This window comes from Calidris pugnax, unplaced genomic scaffold (assembly GCF_001431845.1).
Source record: "Calidris pugnax isolate Ruff unplaced genomic scaffold, ASM143184v1 scaffold86, whole genome shotgun sequence".
NCBI classification, from domain to species: Eukaryota; Metazoa; Chordata; class Aves; order Charadriiformes; family Scolopacidae; genus Calidris; species Calidris pugnax.
In genome coordinates, this window is record NW_015090843.1 from 1,646,783 (window position 1) to 1,667,534 (window position 20,752).

General features: G+C 41.8%; 1 protein-coding gene across 12 annotated transcripts in view; it reads left to right on the forward strand.

Moving 5' to 3' along the window:
• The window catches only part of PTPRK (protein tyrosine phosphatase, receptor type, K), a 353,816-nt gene that overhangs the window by 317,970 nt on the left and 15,094 nt on the right, over positions 1-20,752 (forward strand). For 6 of the 12 annotated variants that reach the window (XM_014942619.1, XM_014942625.1, XM_014942630.1 and 3 more), the window contains 12 exons: positions 2,298-2,467; positions 5,089-5,124; positions 8,173-8,184; positions 9,316-9,500; positions 11,289-11,376; positions 12,961-13,037; positions 13,232-13,249; positions 15,621-15,657; positions 17,194-17,291; positions 18,362-18,478; positions 19,223-19,377; positions 20,437-20,572. In XM_014942619.1, coding sequence (XP_014798105.1) covers positions 2,298-2,467; positions 5,089-5,124; positions 8,173-8,184; positions 9,316-9,500; positions 11,289-11,376; positions 12,961-13,037; positions 13,232-13,249; positions 15,621-15,657; positions 17,194-17,291; positions 18,362-18,478; positions 19,223-19,377; positions 20,437-20,572 — 1,129 coding nt within the window. The remainder of the gene's footprint in view (positions 1-2,297; positions 2,468-5,088; positions 5,125-8,172; positions 8,185-9,315; positions 9,501-11,288; positions 11,377-12,960; positions 13,038-13,231; positions 13,250-15,620; positions 15,658-17,193; positions 17,292-18,361; positions 18,479-19,222; positions 19,378-20,436; positions 20,573-20,752) is intronic. The other 6 variants (XM_014942623.1, XM_014942627.1, XM_014942631.1 and 3 more) reach the window with 4 other exon arrangements.

Sequence of the window (20,752 nt, forward strand, 5' to 3'; positions counted from 1 at the left end):
TTTGTTCCCTATCTGAGGTGGCGTTAGGATTTCGTTCCATCTTCGTTGTGTAGAGACTCTCTGAAAGGCTTTAAAACTTCAACAGCCTGAAGGAGAAGTGCCAAGTTTTGTGTAAGCTTTGCTAGGGTTGGGAACCAGTTGTAAAGCTCAAGCAGTTTCACTTCTGGAAGTTCTGATGGTCTTCAGTTGTTTGACCAGAGTATCATTTAAACCAACTTTTCTGAAAAAAATCAGAATGTGTGGAGTAAATATATAAACTAAACCACTTTTAGGGGCTTTATAGTTTTCACTGAACAACTGATACACGTATGTGTAACCCAATACATGTACCCCACAAGGGTTTGGTGAAAAAATGATAGGTTTAAAGACCTCCTTTGGGATCTTAGGGTTATTGAGTAGCAATTTTCCAACCAGTCTGTCTGTAAAGAGGGAAAAGAAGTGAGGGGGGGGGAATGACACAAAATAAGGAGATGAGTCTGATCAGCGGGAGAATCTTTGTTATTCTCAGGAGAACTAAACCACTTTCAGGGGCTTTATAGTTTTCACGGAACAACTGATACACGTATGTGTAACCCAATACATGTACCCCACAAGGGTTTGGTGAAAAAATGATAGGTTTAAAGACCTCCTTTGGGATCTTAGGGTTATTGAGTAGCAATTTTCCAACCAGTCGCCTTTGGGATCTTAGTAGCAAGGGGGTTATTGAGTAGCAATTTTCCAACCAGTCTGTCTGTAAAGAGGGAAAAGAAGTGAGGGGGGGGGAATGACACAAAATAAGGAGATGAGTCTGATCAGTGGAAGAATCTCTGTTATTCTCAGGAGTGCTTTGTCCATCTGTGTCCTCATTTGTGGGCCCTTACTGTGAGCCAGGACTTTCAGCTTAAGAAACCATCCTCTAACATTTTCCTAAATATACGAAAACTTTACGTGCTTCCTGCTCTAGAGAGTGGGGAAGGTCCTTTCTGGTGGATATTCCCAGGATTTAACAAATAAATGGGTTGATAATTTACACTAATAGGTGGGTTTTTTTGTCTACTGTTAGAGTGTGGCACAGAATATTAAAAGATATTGGAGAGTAGAGGAGGAGCAATCAGTCCTTTTAGTCAGAAATCTTTCAGATGAACACTGACTAAACAGTTAACAGGATATTTGCTGACATTTTATGCAGAAAAAGCCTGTGGAGCTAAGCTGTGTTTTAAACGTGCATTTTCAAGAACCCAGTAGTTTCGGTGATGATTGTGTCTCTCCCACGGGGTGTCAGATTTATCCAAATAAGCAGGTTGGCTGTCTCTTATATTGCAGTCACAGTTTCGGGTGAAAACTGGGAGATTTTAGAACAGTCTAATGTATGTCACTGGTTCCTGCAGAACCAAGGTGCACTTCCTGCTGCTCTGCAAACCCTACTGTTGAGATCTATGCTTTAAGAGCAGTAGGCTTTAAGTCATAACTCAAATATATTTTCTGCTTCCATCTGACTTCTGGAGAAAGTGAAAAATCACTTCCAGCTCTTCATCATAAGGAAGAAATTGAGAATTATTTCTGGAGTGTGCACTTTGAGGGTGTTGGCTGTTAATTTGGGGGGTTTTAGCTGCACAGATTAGGTTGCTGTCTGTGATACATTCCGAGGATGAGACTGTTAATATCAAAGTTTAAGATGTTCCCAAACTTTGTGAAAGGGTGGGGTGGTGCAGGGGGGTTCTGCTTGTTCAGTAAAGAACCAAAGTTCAGCATCAGGAGCAAAGTATGGTACCATGTTGTGTCTTGTGTACTGAATGGGAGGAACATCTTTGCACATAAAAGGTAATACGAGTCTATATCAAATCATTGTGTTTCTTTTGTTATTTCATAGGGGTTTTGACTAACAAAGTAATTTAGGAGGTTAAATGATTTCTTCCTGACAAGGCAAGCAAGGGGAATGAATTATCCATTTATAAAATCAAAACACAGATATTTAAATGGAGATGGTTGATAAAACTGCATGCACAGATGCTTCTTATTTATCATTTCAGTTAAAATGTAATTATATTCCCTAATTTGTTTATATTAGTGTAATTACTCCGCAGGAAAAAAAATAAAAATAGATATTACCAGGAGTTAGCACTTCCCTTACAGCGTTTGTGTGTGTGCAGAGAACACAGAGTGGTGACTCTTCCATGGCAGGGTGCAGATTTCTGTCAAGGTCACGCTGAAAAAGTTGTACACGGGAGAACCAGCCAGACTTTTCAGGATTAGAGCTAATGATTGCTGCAGGCATCGATGCTCGTCAAATATTAAGGTGGTTTGGGTTGTTTTTTTTGGCTGGGCAGCAAACTTGCAAAGAAGCGCAAGGATGCCATGGGGACCACCCGCCAGGAGATGACCCACATGGTGAACGCCATGGACAGGAGCTACGCTGACCAGAGCACCCTGCACGCCGAGGACCCCCTCTCCATCACCTTCATGGACTCCCACAACTTCAGCCCCAGATGTAAGTACAGCAGCGACGGATACTCTGGAGCAAGGGTGAATAGAGAAACACGGAAAACAGTTCTAACTTTTAAGGAAAATTGTTGTAAGCTCTGGGTTTTCTAGGAAAACTGCTAATCCCAAAGGATGTTCACGTGTTATCCTTATTGGTATGTGGCCAATGATTTAAATATTTACAGGTAGAATCATAGAATCATAGAATCATTGAGGTTGGAAGAGACCCTTGGGATCATCGAGTCCAACCATCTCCCCTACTCTACAAAGTCCTCCCCTACACCATGTCCCTCAGCACTGCATCTAAACGGCCCTTAAACACAGCCAGGGATGGTGACTCCACCACCTCCCTGGGCAGCCTATTCCAGTGCCCAACCACTCTTTCAGTGAAAAATTCCTTCCTAATGTTCAATCTAAACCTCCCCTGTTGGAGCTTGAAGCCGTTCCCTCTCATTCTATTGTTAATTACCTGTGAGAAGAGACCAGCACCAACCTCTCTACAGTGTCCTTTCAAGTAGTTGTAGAGAGTGATGAGGTCTCCCCTCACTGAAGGGTACTTTCAGTATGCATTGATACTTATTCTAGAGAAAATATTAAGCTTCTAGAATATCTCAATAGAAATCTGAAATTGAGTTTTCCCTCATGAGGATATTTAATACCAACATGTTAAGTATTACTGTGTAACACCATGTCTGCTGTGAATAATAACACGAGGTCCAAATTAATTTCTTTCTTTTGGCAGTAAGGATGTTATAACAGAAGGAAACAGAAAATTTTCATTGCTGTTTGTGAAGTTTAGGAACAAACTTGTTTATATATCTGTAAATTTGCTTTGTATTTATAGTCCTGTTTTGTAGACTTGTCAACTGTCTGGTTTTGACAAAGTTGGGCAGTTTGGGTTTTCTGACTGTAAAATGTGTGGGTTGTAGCTACTGCTGTCCTGCACACCCCCCAGCATCTGCCCTTTGCCTTGCACAAAAGCAAGATGCTCCACTGGCAGATTCTGAGTACCTCAAAACTAATGTCCAAGTGACCAAAGGGACACAATCCTGCCATGGAGCTGGGGGGAACCTGACCTTCTCACGGCCACATGGACTTGTGCCTTGGCTTTAAACAGGCCTGAGCTGCTGTTTAATTGCTATCTTTTGGGAATGGGCACTTCATCTCCCTTCTCCTGCCTCCTGTACTGCTCACCGTGCCGCAGCAAAGTCAAAGAATCACAGAATGGTTTGGGTTGGACAGCAAAGTCATAGAATCATAGAATGGTTTGGGTTGGAAGAGACCTTAAAGACCACCCAGTTCCAACCCCCTGCTCTTGGCAGGAACACCTCCCACCAGACCAGGTTGCTCAAACCCCCCTGAAGATTCTTACGTTCCTTCCTGACTATTACAAGGGAAATGGGTTTTCGAGGAGGGTTTATTGCTCAGTTTATTGAGGCTTACAAAACCACAAAGTGCTAACTTTTTAAGTGTCTCATAACCAATTATAAATGGAGTTTAGTATCAGCCTGTGAGTTTTTGTGCACAGTTTTGGCTGGAACTGTTTGAAAACTCTCCAAAGTTTGATGTCTTATTGGCATTGAAATTTGCGGAGGCAGGTTTGCAAAGACAGTTTGATTTGGACTAAGTTATGGTGGATCCCAGACAAAGGATCCATCAGGAACCATCATGGCTATTAGTCAGCCATGGTTTCCAAGCTTTTGGGAAGCCTTCCAGAGGGACTGAGGTGATGCCATGAGCCCAAGGCACCACAGCTGTCACAGGTGGTTGGCAAAGAGGTTTGGCATCACTCTTTTCCAGCATCTTCAATATATGATTTTTTGGGTGTTGGGAAATTCAGTTCTCCTGACCATCGTCTGTGCTGAGAAAGAGCACCTTCCAAGCTTCCAGGGTTGCCTGCTGTGTGACAAACTTTCAGACAGATTTTTGGAGAACTGGAGCTCTGTTTTGTCACGGAGCTGTTGGTATTTTAATTTTTTGTTCCAGATTGGAAATAACCCAAATTCTGGATTCCACCATTTCTGTCTGAAACAGCGCGTTTGTCTCTGCATGGTTCTAGTTGTAATAATGTATGATAAAATTCTATGAATTTTATTCAGACACCTACACCTGTGCATCTGTGACATCCCTATACTCATTAAGAGCAGTATCTTTGGCATTGCACATGGAAAAAGCTATTCAATGTAAATATGTATATAATTTTTTTAAATTACTTGGAAGACTTTAAAGAAATACCATTTTATTTTGAGAAGAGCTATTCATTACTCGAGAGGATGGGATTAAAAGGAAAGGAGTTGGTTCTGTGCAAGTGAGCCTTTATTGTGAAGCAAAAGAACAATAGTGAAGGAGGAGCCCTTTCAAAAACTAAATTGCATGTAATGTCTTCTTTATTTCATTTCAGTAGGAATCTCTTTGCCTTTATCATTACATTTCTGAAGTCCAAAACACTGCCTTTCACTCCTCTTCTATTCAGGATGCTTTCTGGAACTGTCTATTCGTTCTGTGTTTCTAACAAAATTAACGGGGTTCAGTTCTCACTTGGTTATACGCTGAAGTGTTCTGTTTTTGTTCTTAAATATACACAAATTGAGGGTAATGTATTTCTTCATGAGCTTTGTTTTCCTACAGTGCCCAATGATCCACTTGTGCCGACAGCGGTGTTAGGTGAGGAGCCCACTCCTTCATTATTCATTCCTGCATGAGTTTTGTCTCCTTGCATGGTTGAACGTTGGAACAGCTTGTTTTATGTAAAAGGTGGCTGTGCTGTTGTCAGGACATAACTCTATACTCAGTTTATCAGTTCAGAATTAAAACTGACACTGCTTTCAGAATAGAAATTATTGTTTGTTCCAATTAAGAAGTTATTCCTAGTCAGTTCCAGCTGAAGAGTAAATGAGGAAATAGGTAAATTGAAAATACTAAAACTTTTCTCCCCAGAGCATTAAAACTGAGTTTCAGTGAACTAACATGTGAAACTAGATCTCTCTTAAAAGATACATAAAACTACAATTCAAATCCATATTAGTCTTACTTGGTACCCAAAGTGTGATTTTTCTACATAAGTAACAAGAATGAAAAGAAAAATAGGGAAGAAATTCTGAAATATCCTAGAACAAGCAACAGCTTTGTAGGTTCAGTAGAAATATTCCTGTATTAATTACATTTTTCAGTTGACCTTAACTAGTAAGTTTTCCAACTTTGTACCTGTATTAATTACGTTTTTCAGGTGACCTTAACTAGTAAGTTTTCCAACTTTGTACTTACTTTAAAAAGAAGAGCAGATGTTGGGAGTGGCCAGGGTGCTTATTTCTGTGTTGCATCTAACACTGAATGCACGTTATAGAGGTTTTTTATAAAAATACCAAGATAAAAGTATAATTTGTACCCAAGTTTGTGGTTCGATAAACACAATATTTTTTTTTAAAAAAAAACCAAGATAAAAGTGTAATTTGGACCCAAGTTTGTGGTTCGATAAACACAATATGCAGTACTGAGATGCCATCAGTTGCTGAGGTTATTTGCCAGACTGTTTCTGGCAACTCATTGTCTATTGTGTTTTCAAAATCCGTAGCAAAGAGAGTTGTATTTTTGCAGTGGCACGTTCCAGTGCCTCGCTCATCCCAAATGAAAATAAAATTCAGATCCGTGTTAGTATTATTGGGGGCCCTGAGCTCAATTTTCCAACTGAGTAGTAAGTTACTACTAACGGTGTTAATACTGGCTATTATTTCTGCTCACTCCTAGTTTTTCCTAACTGACTAATCTAGACTAAGTCCTCATTGTCGTAAATTGAACCATTTCCTTTAGAGAAAACAGAAAATATGGAGAACTGACACACTCCTGTCCTTTCCAAACAGCCTTTTATCCACTGAAAGGCTCGTGTCCTCAATTGTCTCTCTTCTACTTGAGCTAAACCCAGTTCTGTCACTCGGCATCTTATAGCTGATGTTTTCTAAACTTGTTACCATTGTTTTCCTCTGAACACTTTCCAACTCATGGGCTGAATTTTTTAATTGTGGTGCCCCAAATCAGGTACAGTTCCTAGAAGTCCTGCTGCTGAGCTGAGTGGAATAGGTACCCCCCTGCCCTGCCTGTAGTGTTCCTGCCACCTGACCTGTATTTTCTCCTTTTTAGTGCTCTCGTGTCAGTGACTTGTGTTGAGTTACCTGCTAAAATCCCAGTGACCATTACCCAGCCCATATCTCCATTTGGTAGTTGTAGATTTGACTTCCCTTTCCCACACACATTGCATTCGCTGCTTAATTCACCTTGTTGATTTTTGCATTGTCTCCCAAATAATCAAGATCACTCTGAAACCTGAACCTGTGCTAGCGAAGTGCTTGTGGTGCCTGTCAGGGGATTTTCTGTCCCATTATGCAAGTTGTAGGTAAAAATATTGGTAGAAGGTTTACCCAGGAGGAGCCTTTGCAGACCTTCAGGTAAAGTGTCCTCTGAGACTGGGGGCAAATCACTGTTTGTGAGTAGTCGTTGGTCTGTGTCAAGCTGGGTCTACTCACCCTGCAGGAGATTTGTCGAGTTGTGTTCTGCCCATTTCATTTTGATAATGTTCCAAATGCCATTTTCTTGACTACGATAGTGTCTCAGAAGATTTATAACCATCAGATGGTGGAGCCTTCCACTTAGGGCTGAGGAGACCTAACCAGGGGGTTTGAGAAGTTTATGAGGGGTGGAGAAAGAGCATCGTTGCCTGAAAGAGCAAAGGGTTAGACTTAGTCATTCTGAATACTCCCCCAAAATTACATCAATGGACTTATAGTCACAGAAAACGAGTCTTTTTCTAAAATTCCTCTAAGATCATCTAGTATATTTTGGATTTGTTTCAGGCACCTACCAGCTACACAGATACTACTACCTGGTGATACTTGTCAGGCTATTCCTAGTAGCTCATGTAGGCTATAAGCATATTCCAGAGGTCAATGTGTGGCCACTGCGCCGTGGCAGACACAGGCATGGGCAGCTGTGAACAACAGCAAGGACAAGGAATTAGTTGAAAAACACTTTAATAGTTCCTGTCTGCACTTAGAATCACAGAATCGTAGAGTGGTTGGAGTTGGAAGGGACCTTAAAGATCATTGAGTTCCAGCCCCCTGAGGTTTCCATGGTGTTTGGGCATGATAGTCTCCTGGTATAATGCTAGTTGGAAGACGTAGCATTTTTCATTGCACGGACTGAAATAGAGGAGGGAAGACAAGGTTTTGGGCACACCATGTGAAGGGGTTGGGTACCTGTAGGCTTCTTCCTTTGGAACTGGATCATTTGGCCTCCTCCATTTCCGTGTAGCCCTTGCTTGGCCCAGCACCACAGAACACTTTTTCTCCATTTTATTTAGAGATGAGCAAAATTGTATGGGCTCTAAATTATAGAACATGTTATTTTATATGACGTTCTTATTGCTTTGTAGCTGTAAAAGGTTTCTTTTTCTTCATGTATCGGTTATTAATGCCGCTCTCCATTCTGTGTACATCAGCACTAAGTTAGTATGACAATTTTGCTTTTCTCAAGTCCCTATCATTACATTGATGGCATAATAATGTGGCCCTTACATTTTTTAAATGGCTTTCATTGTTACCTATTGTGAAGCTTTAACAACTTTTAATGTCGTTTTCTTTTCGTCGTTTTCTAATATAGTCCTGAAATAAATTTCTTATGTTCTGTTCACTCATTGTTTTTTGCTGCTTCAATGGGTTAAAGTGCCTATTACTGGTAAGTACACAGCGAGGGATGGGAAGAACTGCAAATCCTGAGGTGGTTTGAAATGTGTGTGATTTAATATGGGGAACACTACAATAAAAAGTGACTGCCGCGTGTCACCCACATTATTAGGCAGTTTAGTGAGGCATAAATGTACTGAAATTAGCAACTTGTGTGACTGTTCAAAGAGTCGGGTTTCTTACCAAGAGGTCTCATTTCAGAAGGCATTAACGGGGTTTGCATTTGGGTGGAATTGTAGAGAATTCAGCACTTGGGGTATTCCTTTTTTTTTTTTTTTTTTTTCCTGGAGTGTTTTACTTCCTAATCTGGGTCCTTGGCAAGGAAAAGGGTAAAAAGATTTCAAAGAAGTGTAGGAGGGGTTGGCTACCCACTACTCATTTCAGTAGCCTCTTTCCAAAAAGGTTTCAATTAGAATTTCTCTTCCTCTGTAAATTAATTTGAACAGCTGATTGCCAATTAAAAAAATAAATATATATATATTTCACAGAAGGGGTTGACTAAATGTGATTGCTTCGTGCAGCTTTGACATTTGGTTTCAGTAAGGGGACTGGTGTAGCACAGGGCATCGGACGAGGCTTCTTTGTTTATACAGACAAAAAACCGTGTTCTGAAATCAGGACACTCAACAATTTCATTTCTCTGCTAAAAGCCCTGAGTTAAAATGACCAGTGGGAAGTGCTGATTCCTCTTCCCCAATGGAGGCAGCATAATTGCTCCTCTTTTTTCCTAGGATCTCAATATACTGTTTGCTGGCTTTAGAGAAATGATGTGCTGATGCCGCTGCGGAGTTATTCTAATTTATCGTTTAAGGTGTAGTATTGCAGTTGATACATATTACCCATTAAAAAAAAAGTTACTTTGGCTGATAGAGGCTGGAGTTCCCAAGTCCATTAACGTCATAAAGTTTTGTAGCTTCAAATAAAACGCCCTTCAGACATCTTTATTGTGGGATGAAGGATTGCCAACTTCCGTATGTGTTTGCCGTTCGGTTCCTTTGTGCACTTCAGGGTATTTATGTGCTGGAGAGTAAGTGCTTTGCTCTCTCAGACGTGTTTTTGAAGGCAGAGGTTGAGGATAGATGTCGATACAGGCACCTCATGCCTTGATTTCTTGTGAATGCAGATGAAAATCACAGCGCGACGGCGGAGTCCAGCCGGCTCCTGGACGTCCCCCGTTACCTCTGCGAAGGCACCGAGTCCCCCTACCAGACGGGGCAGCTGCACCCTGCCATCAGGGTGGCCGACCTGCTGCAGCACATCAACCTCATGAAGACCTCGGACAGCTATGGATTTAAAGAGGAGTACGAGGTGAGATCTTCAGCGGCGGGGTTTTTGCTAGGAAAAAGGAAAAAAATCCCTTGGAAAGGGGCGGCCTTTTGTTTGCGTCGCTTGGCAGAAGGACACAGCTAAATGTCATGGGGTTAAGAGAAAAACAGATAAAGCTAAGCAGGCATGGGATTCCGTTATATGTAACCCAAACATGACATAGTGAGTGGAGTCTGGTGGTTCCAGCCATTAAAAGTGCCTGGAAAAACTGCTCTCTGTATCCTCTAGGACAGAAGACATGCCCTGCTGAATCTTTTTGGCAGATTGTAAGAAGTTGCCACCCTTTTGTCGCTGCTTCTTAGTTGAAAAGCTGTAATTAGCTGTGTGAGCTTTCCGAGCCATCTTTGGTGCAGATCTGCTGGATTAGGTTAAAGTGAAGATGTAACCTGGCTGGTTTTGTGCAGAGCAGTGACTGGAAGCACTCTCATGAGGTGTTAGAGCATCTCAGGGGGGCAAGAGTGGGACTGAACTCCAGCTGAGAAGCAGTAAAAACATGACGAGGGTAGTAACTTCTCCAAGTTCTAATTAGACCTGCCCGAGCATGTCTACTTAGAACTTTAATGTTAAAATGGAAGGAAAAAACTCCCGAGCACTGGAGGTAGAAGACGAGCACAGATTCATTTCGCTTCTGGTCTCTGAATCGGTTGTGATTCTTTGAGATTAGGATGTCAGGCAGGACACACAGTAAAGATGGGAATGGTACCACCAAGGTCGCATGCAATACAGCTGAGCTTAAAATGAGTTTTCTCTGAGTGAGTAACCTCTTCTGACTCAGTTTTCAACCTTCTCTCCTTTCTGCAGCTGTCTCTACTGTAACATAAGAACTGGAATAAATAAATGTGTGGTTTTTAAAAGAATATTATTCTCTTTTCCTCTCTTTTACTTAAATACGCTTCGTTATGCTCTACCTAACTTCAGGGCTAAGTCCAAGTGTCAACCACTGCTGGGACGGGAGGGTGGTCCCTGGTGCCACATCACGTGTTTTTCCTATTTTCTGCTATTTTCTGCTACTTCTATCTCCATAACGTCTCGTCTTTGCACGGGCTTTGGCTTCTGAGTGTGTGCATTAAAGTTTTCTTTCCCTGTACTTACTGGAGGTAACTTACCCAGGTCAGGATGAGAGAACATCTGGAAGGAAAGAATAGCATAGACCTGCAACAGGTGTAAAATATCTACGGGCAATGAAGAAAGAGCCAAGGAGGAATAAAAGCTGCTTCTATCGCTACCAAGAGACCAGGCTCAGAGTTAAAAATCTAGAATAATTTTGCTAGTGGCTAGAGGGAGGGATGTGAGGGAAAACCAACGTGAACAATAAACATTGGCAGAAGAGGCTTCCTGATGGCTCTGTAGGAAGAAAATCCATTTTAGTGGGCGATGTGAGGGAAGGGATGTGATGCTGTAGCAGACAGGCTGGACGTTACGGTGTGTTGGTAGAAGGGTGACCGGTCTCCCTGTGTTTTCTCAGCTCACTGTTCTTCCATAACAAGGATGTCTGAGCAAATTTAACCCCCCCCCGGCGATTCCAAGATTTGCAATCCCTCTGGAGTCCCTCAGTGAGGTGCCCAGTGACCCCTAGCACTCAGGGGGAATGGATCCTCCCTTCCTCCCTAGATATATCTCTGCCCCACGGTGCCGCCTGGGTGACCAGAGCCAGGCGAGTTAAAGCTGAGCTTGCTTTGTGTGCTAGGGCAGTTCTTATAAACTGTTATTTTTTTGGAGGTAAATTTTAATGGTCGGAATGTTTTCTTTCGGAACGTTTTTTATTTATAGAGTTTCTTTGAGGGGCAGTCAGCTTCTTGGGATGTCGCTAAGAAGGATCAAAACAGAACAAAGAACCGCTATGGGAACATTATAGCATGTGAGTATCGGTGTGCTCGCTCCGAGCCCTACCCCTGCTCCTCTGTCACCCCTGCCCTCTTCTCTCTCTCTTTGCAAGTCTCCGGTGGGAATTCCCGCTTAACACCCCCAGCGGAGAAGGAGGACGGTGCCTTTTCCAGAGTTTTTATTTTATTTTTATTCTTTTTTTTTTTTTGGTTCGTCGCGGTTCAACTTTCTTCCTTTTGTAACTCAGGCTGAATCTCGCGTTTGCCTCTCTCTTGTGCGAGCTGTGGTAAGCACGTGGCAGCAACACGCTGGCACTCCTTGGGATGTTAATTGGGTGGCAATTTTCTACGGTTACAGTTTATTTCAGGTAAATCTGACAGCTTCAGGAACTTTCCCTGCTTTGTGCGACTTATCGCTGCTGCACCTGGAGAGCAGTTGTTGTGAAAGGGGTGGTTAAGAGACTAAAGCGACTAAAATCAGAAGGTTCTGTCTCTTGGCTTCAGGCGTAAGAGTACTGTGTCCAGTTTTGGGCTCCCTACCACAAAAAAGACATCGAGGTGCTGGAGCGGGTCCAGAGAAGGGCAACAAAGATGGTGAGGGGTCTGGAGAAGAAGTCTTATGAGGAGAGGCTGAGGGAACTGGGGTTATTCAGCCTGGAGAAGAGGAGGCTGAGGGGAGACCTTATTGCCCTCTACAACTCCCTGAAAGGAGGGTGTAGAGAGGTGGGGGTCGGTCTCTTCTCTCAAGTCACAGGCGACAGGACGAGAGGAAATGGCCTCAAGTTGCGCCAGGGGAGGTTCAGGCTGGATATTAGGAAAAGTTTTTTCACTGAAAGGGTTATCAGCCATTGGAATGGGCTGCCCAGGGAGGTGGTTGAGGCCCCATCCCTGGAGGTGTTCAAAAGACGGGTTGATGTAGTGCTGGGAGGTCTGGTTTAGTGATGATGCTCCTTGTTTGTTCTGTGGGTGTCTATTTTTGTCAGTTAGGTTGCCGGTTGGACAAGATGATCTTTAAGGTCCCTTCCAACCTAGAAGATTCTGTGACCAATTAGTTATAAGGTTTCAGTAGCTTAGATTCATCCCTGGGGATCACACAATTTGTTGCTGTTTTGCAAATGTGATGGAACATGCGGGAACGAAGCTCTTGGAGAAGTCCCTGAATGGGTAGAGTTGCCTCCTCCTCAAGTCCCAAGTGCATCGCTGACCATGGCTCACTTACTTTTTTAACGTCTCAATACAAACTTAAGCAGGTGGGGGTTGGAAGTAAGGAATCAGTATAATCAGGATTTTTGGTTTTCTAGATCACCATCAGCGGAGCTGATTTTGAAAGGGACTTTGAGCAGGTGACCTGGTTTCCGTGTGTCTTTTTAGGCAGGTGTAGCGGTGTGGGACCTCTCAGCTGCACTTAGCAGAGCTTGGTGAATGGTTTTGAAGTAATTGGAGACCTCAGACAAGACGGTCCTTTGTCGTTCTGCGTAAACACTCTTTAAGGGTTGTAAATTGTTCGGCGTTTATGCCAGCTAATTTTGGTTTTCTAGACGGCTTAACCGTAATATCTTACTTTAAAAAAAATAATAATCACACTTCAAAAAGGCCCTGTAACCACTTGGTTTTTACAGATGACCACTCCAGGGTGATTTTGCAACCTGTTGAAGATGATCCATCTTCAGATTACATTAATGCCAACTACATAGACGTGAGTGGATTGCACAGCTTTCTCCCTCTCAATTTGCCAGCTTCTCTATGTGAAACTATTGCATGTTATGCCTACGAATTTATTGAAAGCTTTCTTTTATTAAGAACAAAATGTACACTTTCCTTGTTCTACGTCCTAGTACTCACTGACATTGTTGTGCTTTCTTTCACATCTGACTTTGGTTTGGGCTGTAGATTTGGCTGTACAGGGATGTAAGTACCACTATATGTGAATAACAGCATCCTATTGTAAATATTTAATATAGATATTGTTATTAATTGCTTTCCTATTCTATTTTTATCACTAGATAACTATGCATGCCTCATCTAATTTGTCTCATCTGTTCCTTTAAAAGATTTCCTTTTGTGTGAATATTTTTGATACCTGTTTTAAAAAGATAATTTAGCCTTTTGACATAGCTCTGAGTATTGTTAGATGTTGTTAGATAACTCAGGTTATCTGTCTGTTAAAGAGAATTTGCTGTTCACTGTTTTTGGTTTTTTAACGATGATGATGATTTTGGCCACTAGCTTTTATTTTTCCCCTCCCATTTATACGTGAGAAGCTGGATAGTGTGTGGCCACCTGAAAATGTAGCCGTGGAGTTGTGGCAATATGTGTTTGGCAGAAGGGGAAGGATGATGGCCTGGGGGGGAGGGTGTGTGTTTGTTTTAACAACCATTTAGACAATGGTTGTTAAATGTTTAGCTGATATTTGTCTTAAAGTGCTAATTCAGGTATCACAAAGTATATACACAAACATATATATATTAAAAAAAGTATTTTAACATATTAGAAATTTCCTCCCTTCTGCAGAAAACTTCTAAAGTTTCAAATTCCATCCTTCGACTAAAATACAAATTAAATTATAAATTTTAAATAAAAACCCTGATACAAACAGGAAATCTGAACAAATTCTGCCAGCTGTTTGGATTAACAAAATGTAACTTTTATCCAATTAGCAGATTAGGAATAAACAAGTCATTGTATTCAACGTAATTCCAAAATAATTAGAAAGATGTAGGGATAGTTAGTAGAGTGTTTTTAAAATACATGGCATTGGTTAGTTTTCTTTGTAACTGCACCTTCCTAATTTTTCCTGTCCACTGTTAGTTGATAAATTATTTAAGACCCTCATGGCTTTCCAGGTTATAAAGATTTAGCTCCAGGTATATCGCTCTATTTTTATTTGGATATTTTTACACAGCAATCTCTGTGAAGTGTTAGGCCCAGGATATTTTGCCTGCGGCCTTAAACAAGAAAACTCTCCCAGATTTGTAATAATTCCAGTTCCTTGAGGATGTTGTTTCTCTTATTTAGGAGTAAATTGAATGTCATTTGTAACCAGACAGGAAAGCTACAAGTTAAAACAGGCACTTTGCAATTTTAAAGTGACACTTTTACCTTCTTCTGGAAAGCATTGCTGAGTGTAAAACAGCGTAGCACAGGTTCTGCTTTCATAATCTGAAGCTGGGGCTTGATATTAAGGACTCCAGGAGAAATTTTTTAGTGATCTGCTGCAATCTGGGTCTCTTGTAAAGCCAAGAGCAAGGTACTCAGAAGTTTCTTCATAAGCCCCAGGGGAAGGTGCTCTCACCCTAGACAGCATAATGAAGCAGTCTGTGGAAAAAGTTTATAAACTCCTTGGGTACGTTGAAATCCTCCACTTAAGCAGCATCTTGTGAACATCAGCAGTCCAAGGACTTGCACTCCCCTGTAATGCAGTTCTTGAATCGAGTGGCCTCATAAAGCCATATCCTAGAAAATAATTGGAGTTATTCTGTCACATTTGCACACTGTGAAATTCTGTTTCATCTTCTCCAGCAATGCTAAAGTTTCCTTCCTCTTTGTAGCCGATGTCCCTGGCTCTGGTCAAAATATATTCTGAATTATTTCCTTAAGAGCAGAATCTCTTTGTCTTGTAGTTTTTATGCAGATGATTAATGCTGTAGAGTAGCTCTAGCGCTGGCACAGACCCAGCGGACGGGAAAGGTGTAGTTGTGTAGAGTTATCTGTTTACCTAATTATATATATATATATGTATGTGTATATACTTGTGTGTATCATGCCCAGAAGGTTTGCTGGCAGTAGGACCCTGACTCTGTGCACACACCAGTGGCCAGCTCTGGCATGGGAATTGTCATAATAATTACCATAATTCTCTGTAAGAAGACAAAAGGTGTGTATTTTTTCATATTGGATGATTTGGGAGCACAGATCAACTATTGAGATAATCTGATGGCAAAGAGAGTTTTTACCAAATTTTAAATAAGTGCCCCAAAGTATTCAGCTGGGGAGATAATATCAATTTTTAGGCCCAAGGGACCCATTTAAGATACTCCTTCCCGGTACACTGCAATGTCTGTTCAAGTCAGATGTTCTTATTTCCATTTTATTTGTTGTCGTTTGAACTTTTTTTCAGTATTAACCGTTTTTTTAGGTTTTTGAGCTTCATGCTGCTCTTTAAACATTGGTTTGTTCTGAAAGCATTGTCTAGAGATTAGAATTCTGTAGTGCTTATGCTGTTGTTTTCCCCTCTCTGTTGGTAACGCGGCACTCAAACCGACTTGTGTTGCTGTTTTAGGGATATCAGAGACCAAGTCACTACATTGCAACCCAAGGTAAGAGCCTGCCAGTGTCAATCCAACCAAACAAGCCTTCTCTCTAGGGTCCAGCAGGGTTTTGGTGAAATTGGAAGTAGCTGAAAAGAAAACATATCTAATATTGTGAGTTGTCGTCTCGCATCACGGCAAATTAACGTAGCGTGTTCAGGTGGAATATGAATAAACGCAAAAAAATGGCACTAATTTATCATGTTAATTAGCTATTGAGCAACTCTTTCAGTAATAAATTCAGCTGATAAAGTCAGAAGCTACTACCGTGATTTCCAATTATGAGGATGAATAGAGAGGAGAGGCGTGTGGACAGAGAAGAGAACACCTCCAGGCATTTTTCTTTCCATATTAGAATGTATTATTTTACTGTCTAGGATTGGGTCCGTGATGGAGACGGTGAAGATAGTAGTGATAAATTTCATGCTATCTCAGAAAATCTGGGTAAAATAAGGCCAGAGAAGGACAAAGCCTCTTTGTAGGAAGAAGTGAGGGAAATCTTTATCATGTAACACCCTGCTAATAAAAAGGGGAGTTGGAGGGAAAAATTGAATTTCTATGGAAATTATTCATTTTGTATTTCTGATAAAACTCCTCACAATGAGGAAAAACAAATAGATTAGTCTAAGATTGCACTGAAATATCAGAGGCTATGAATTAAAGTAAAAATAATTAGGTTTAGACGTGCCATTATTTGATCTGTGAGTATAATCAGGTGGCTGGCTGGAGATAGCCTGCTATTTGTGCCCTCGGTTGGTTGTAGCTGCACACGGGGAAGACAAAGGCTTGTTTTAAAGCAGGATGCTCAAATTTCTCTCCGCATGTGTGGTTTTTTTTTCATTTTTGTGTAAGTGCTGTCTATACAAGTCTCTCTGTGCCAGTTAAGTCTACATTTCTCTTTTATTTCTGTTTTACTATATAAATCATTGCACATAATAGCATACAGAGGGCACAAACATTTATTGCTGCTTTGGTATGCAGCCTTCCATCCAGCATGTGAAGGAATATGGTTGAGTCTTTGGCTGTCTGTTATACCCAGTAATACTTATACCTCTGCTGGACCATGTTCAGGGAGATATTTCCGAGATCATTGTCACAGGATAAAAGCCTCTGTCCCTCAACTGGAGGTGACAGCAGAGCCAGGAGGCAAAGCTTCTCCATGTGGGCATCTCTTCAGTGAGCATCGGAAAATGCTCCCGCTCCACACATTGCATTTAACAAATGTAGAACAAACCTCGAAGTGTCAGTGTAGATGTAGTCACACACTGCTGTGTCCTCGCCGTTTTCAAGCAACTTCTGGTGTTTCGCTACAGGAAACACTTGCTATTAATTTCTTTCAAGTGGTAATTCAGTTAAACTGAGGAGATTCGGCATTGATTAGAAGTAACAATGCAGTCTGGGGACACGATGGTATGATGATGTGGTTTCACGAGGCTTTCATCTCCGAGCAAGTGCATTTGTGTGTGTCAACGCTGTAAAGCGCTGGATTTTATTTTTAGTCTTTCTTTTGTTGCTCAGTACTACCACCTGGGATTTTTCTTACAGGTCCCGTTCACGAGACTGTGTATGACTTTTGGAGAATGATATGGCAGGAGCAGTCGGCTTGCGTTGTGATGGTCACAAATTTAGTGGAAGTTGGGAGAGTAAGTTTTTGTTTCGTTTTTCTTTTAATGCCACAAGACGTATTATCAGCAGAACAGAGGAGAGCCTCGTGCAGGACGGCCCCACGTCCTGGGAGGGGTGAAGGGGGGGAGTTGTGGGTTACAGTAGCGTGTAAAATCAAAACCAACTTCTGCGGAAGTCCGATGCTGTGCTGCTTTCATGAGTAGTGAAAAATTGTCTGAATCCAAAACTCTTATTTCAGCAAAATAGATTTGTATATGAAGTCACTCAAACGAGCACAATCACAGAATCTTCAGGGTTGGAAAGGACCTGTGAGATCATCGAGTCCAACCACACACACACAAAAGACCCCCACAATCTCGGGCACCAGAGCATGCCCTGAAGAGCCATGTCTATACCTCCAGGGATGGTGACTCCACCACCTCCCTGGGCAGGCTGTTCCAGTGCCTGACCACCCTCTCAATAAAGTCATTCTTCCTAATATCTAATCTAAACCTCCCCTGCCCCAACTTCAGACCATTTCCTCTGCTCCTGTCATTATTCCCTTGGGAGAAGAGGCCAACCCCCACCTCTCTACAACCTCCTTTCAGGGAGCTGTAGAGAGCAATGAGGTCTCCCCTCAGCCTCTTCTTCTCCAACTCAACATGCCCAGTTCCTCAGTGGAGCAGTGAGCTAAGGCACCTCTGTATCAGTGGCTAGAAGTCAGCAAATTATCTACAATTTAGCACTAACACATCCCTGAGGGAATAATATAAAATATCTGGGATTACTTGCAACAGTTTGATTTCTGATAGGAAATATATCCCGGTGTAATCTAAGTGGAAATGTATGCCATAGCTCAGCACTTAAAAAAAACTAATAAACGCCCATTTAGAAATGAATTTGGCATCTCAGTACAGCTGCAAAAAGCAGTGGAAACTCCATGTAGCTGGTGCTTAACTTGACAGAACAGCCATTAACCGTGACAAGACACGTGAGCACTTGGTCATTTTGGAAATAAACGTGGTATAACACAGGTCACGCAGTAATGTATCCTCGAGCTTTGCTTTTCCTTTGGTGTAAAATGTGTTCCCCTATTGTATGTACTTAGGTCAAGTGTTACAAGTACTGGCCCGATGACACAGAAGTTTATGGTGACTTCAAAGTGACTTGCATAGAGATGGAGCCCCTCGCGGAGTACGTCGTCAGGACCTTCACGCTGGGAAGGGTGAGCATGCTTTGGAAGGGCTCAGCAAAACCCTCTTCCTTGGTAGGAAGGAGTATGGAGGAGGCTGTGCTTGCACCAGTTCCTGTGCAGTACCAGGTCATAGAATCATAGAATGGCCTGGGTTGGAAGGGACCTTTCAGATCATCCAGTCCAACCATCACCCCAACCCTGACAAACCCATCACTGACCCATGTCCCTCAGCACCACGTCTGCCTGGCTTTTAAATACCTCCAGGGGTGGGGACTCCACCACTGCCCTGGGCAGCCTCTGCCAAGGCTTCATAACCCTTTCAGTGTAGGAATTTTCTCCTGATATCCCTCCTAAACCTCCCCTGGTGCAACTTGAGGCCATTTCCTCTTGTCCCATCACCTGTTCCTTGGGAGAAGAGACCAACCTGCCCCTCTCTGCAATGTGTAATTGCCTGTAAACGTAGCAGGTCATTGTTGTAATTAGCAAAACTTCTGAAAATCGATGCGAATTGCATCTAAGTCTATAAAAAAACCTAAAATCTAATAAGGCAAAACTAGCATACTTAATGGCCAAAGTAAAAATTGCGAACTTCAGAATGAAACCCCCCCAATGACATATTTAAGCTTCGGTGGTGAAACAATGAAAACAGTGTGTAGATTCTGTCAGTGTGTGATGGTACCATTATTTCAGTCAGAGAATATCTAGTCTGTTAATTTAGTTCTTTGAATTTCATAACTTTTTTTTTTTTTTTTTTTTTTTTTTTCACTTTTACAGAGGGGCTACAATGAAATCCGTGAAGTTAAACAGTTCCATTTCACTGGCTGGCCAGACCATGGAGTTCCTTACAACGCCACGGGGCTGCTCTCCTTCATACGGAGAGTCAAACTATCCAACCCCCCCAGCGCAGGGCCCATTGTTGTCCATTGCAGGTGGGTACGGAAGAGGAAGATTGATCTTTTTTCCACAGCTGTGGATGTGAGCAGTTACAGTAGTCCTCTGCGAAGCATCCATCATTTTGAAGTGTTTTGTTTTTGTTGTTCCCTTTTTGAATTGCCTCATTCACACTGCGGGAGGATTTGGCCGTCTACAGCAACATTTGGAAATAACTGGATTGTAGTTCACTTTTCCAAAATAGACTAGCCAGAGATTTTATTTTTCCTGCAAGAGCTTCACCAGCTAAATCATATACTATCATTTAGGTAGATACGTCTGCTGTGATAGTTTGGTGTTGCATATAATGTCTGAACAGATTATTAATTCAAATTGAAGTAAACGAGTAGATGGATGAAGATGGAATGAGATTAATGGCAACAAATACAGAATGTTGGTTTTCCTGTGCAAGTTTTGCAAGGTTTGGGTTGATGGGACATGCTCTTTTGACAAACAGAATTTTCTTTCAGCGCCGTCAAATGTTTAATTACATTCTGCAGATAAAGTTACTCAGCCTTTACAGGTTTTAAGAATTCACGGTGCAAAACATGTCTCGCTTTATATAAAACCAAAATAAATCACGAGAGAATCTTCTGGATACTGTTAAATGTGTTGCCTAAACCAGCGTAGAGCTTGGCTGGTAAAACATCCTCTGGAGTTTCTTATTGTAATATATCGCTTAAAAATCATCCTTAGTCTTATTAAAGAAAAACAAGATCTGTCGTATTTTGAAGTGCAGGAGCTTAATCATCCTCCAGATTGCAGTTTAACTAACTTTTCTGTTTTACTCTGAGTATTGATCTGGGTGATAAAAGGAGGAAAACAAAAAATTTATTTTTTTTTTACTTAAGGGATCGAATCTGGTGGAAAATGGTTATTTTGGGCACATCAAACGATTTAAAGGACATTATAAAGAGAAGGAGAGAAAATAAAAGTTGTATGGTGGTTGTGCTGAAAGAACTGAATGACTTTATAAAAATGCTCTGGGTAATGGGTTTGTAAGGTTTGTAGATGTTTTCACGGGGCTATTCCTGACGGCATTTACTGATTGTTTTCAGTGCTGGCGCCGGACGAACGGGTTGTTACATCGTGATCGATATCATGTTGGACATGGCGGAGAGAGAAGGTGTCGTGGATATCTACAACTGCGTTAAGGCCTTGCGGTCCCGGCGCATCAACATGGTACAGACAGAGGTACAGCCCTTTGCCTTCACAGCACCCAGTGCTGTCTGAAACCTGAAATTCACTGAATTTCACTGTTACTCTGCAAAGAGCAGCCAGTTGAGCCCCTTTTGAAGGGTTGTGTCCTTTGGGGAGCGTTGGTCAATGCCAGCAGCGCCCAGAACCAGGGTGGTTCAACAAACCTCTTTCCCT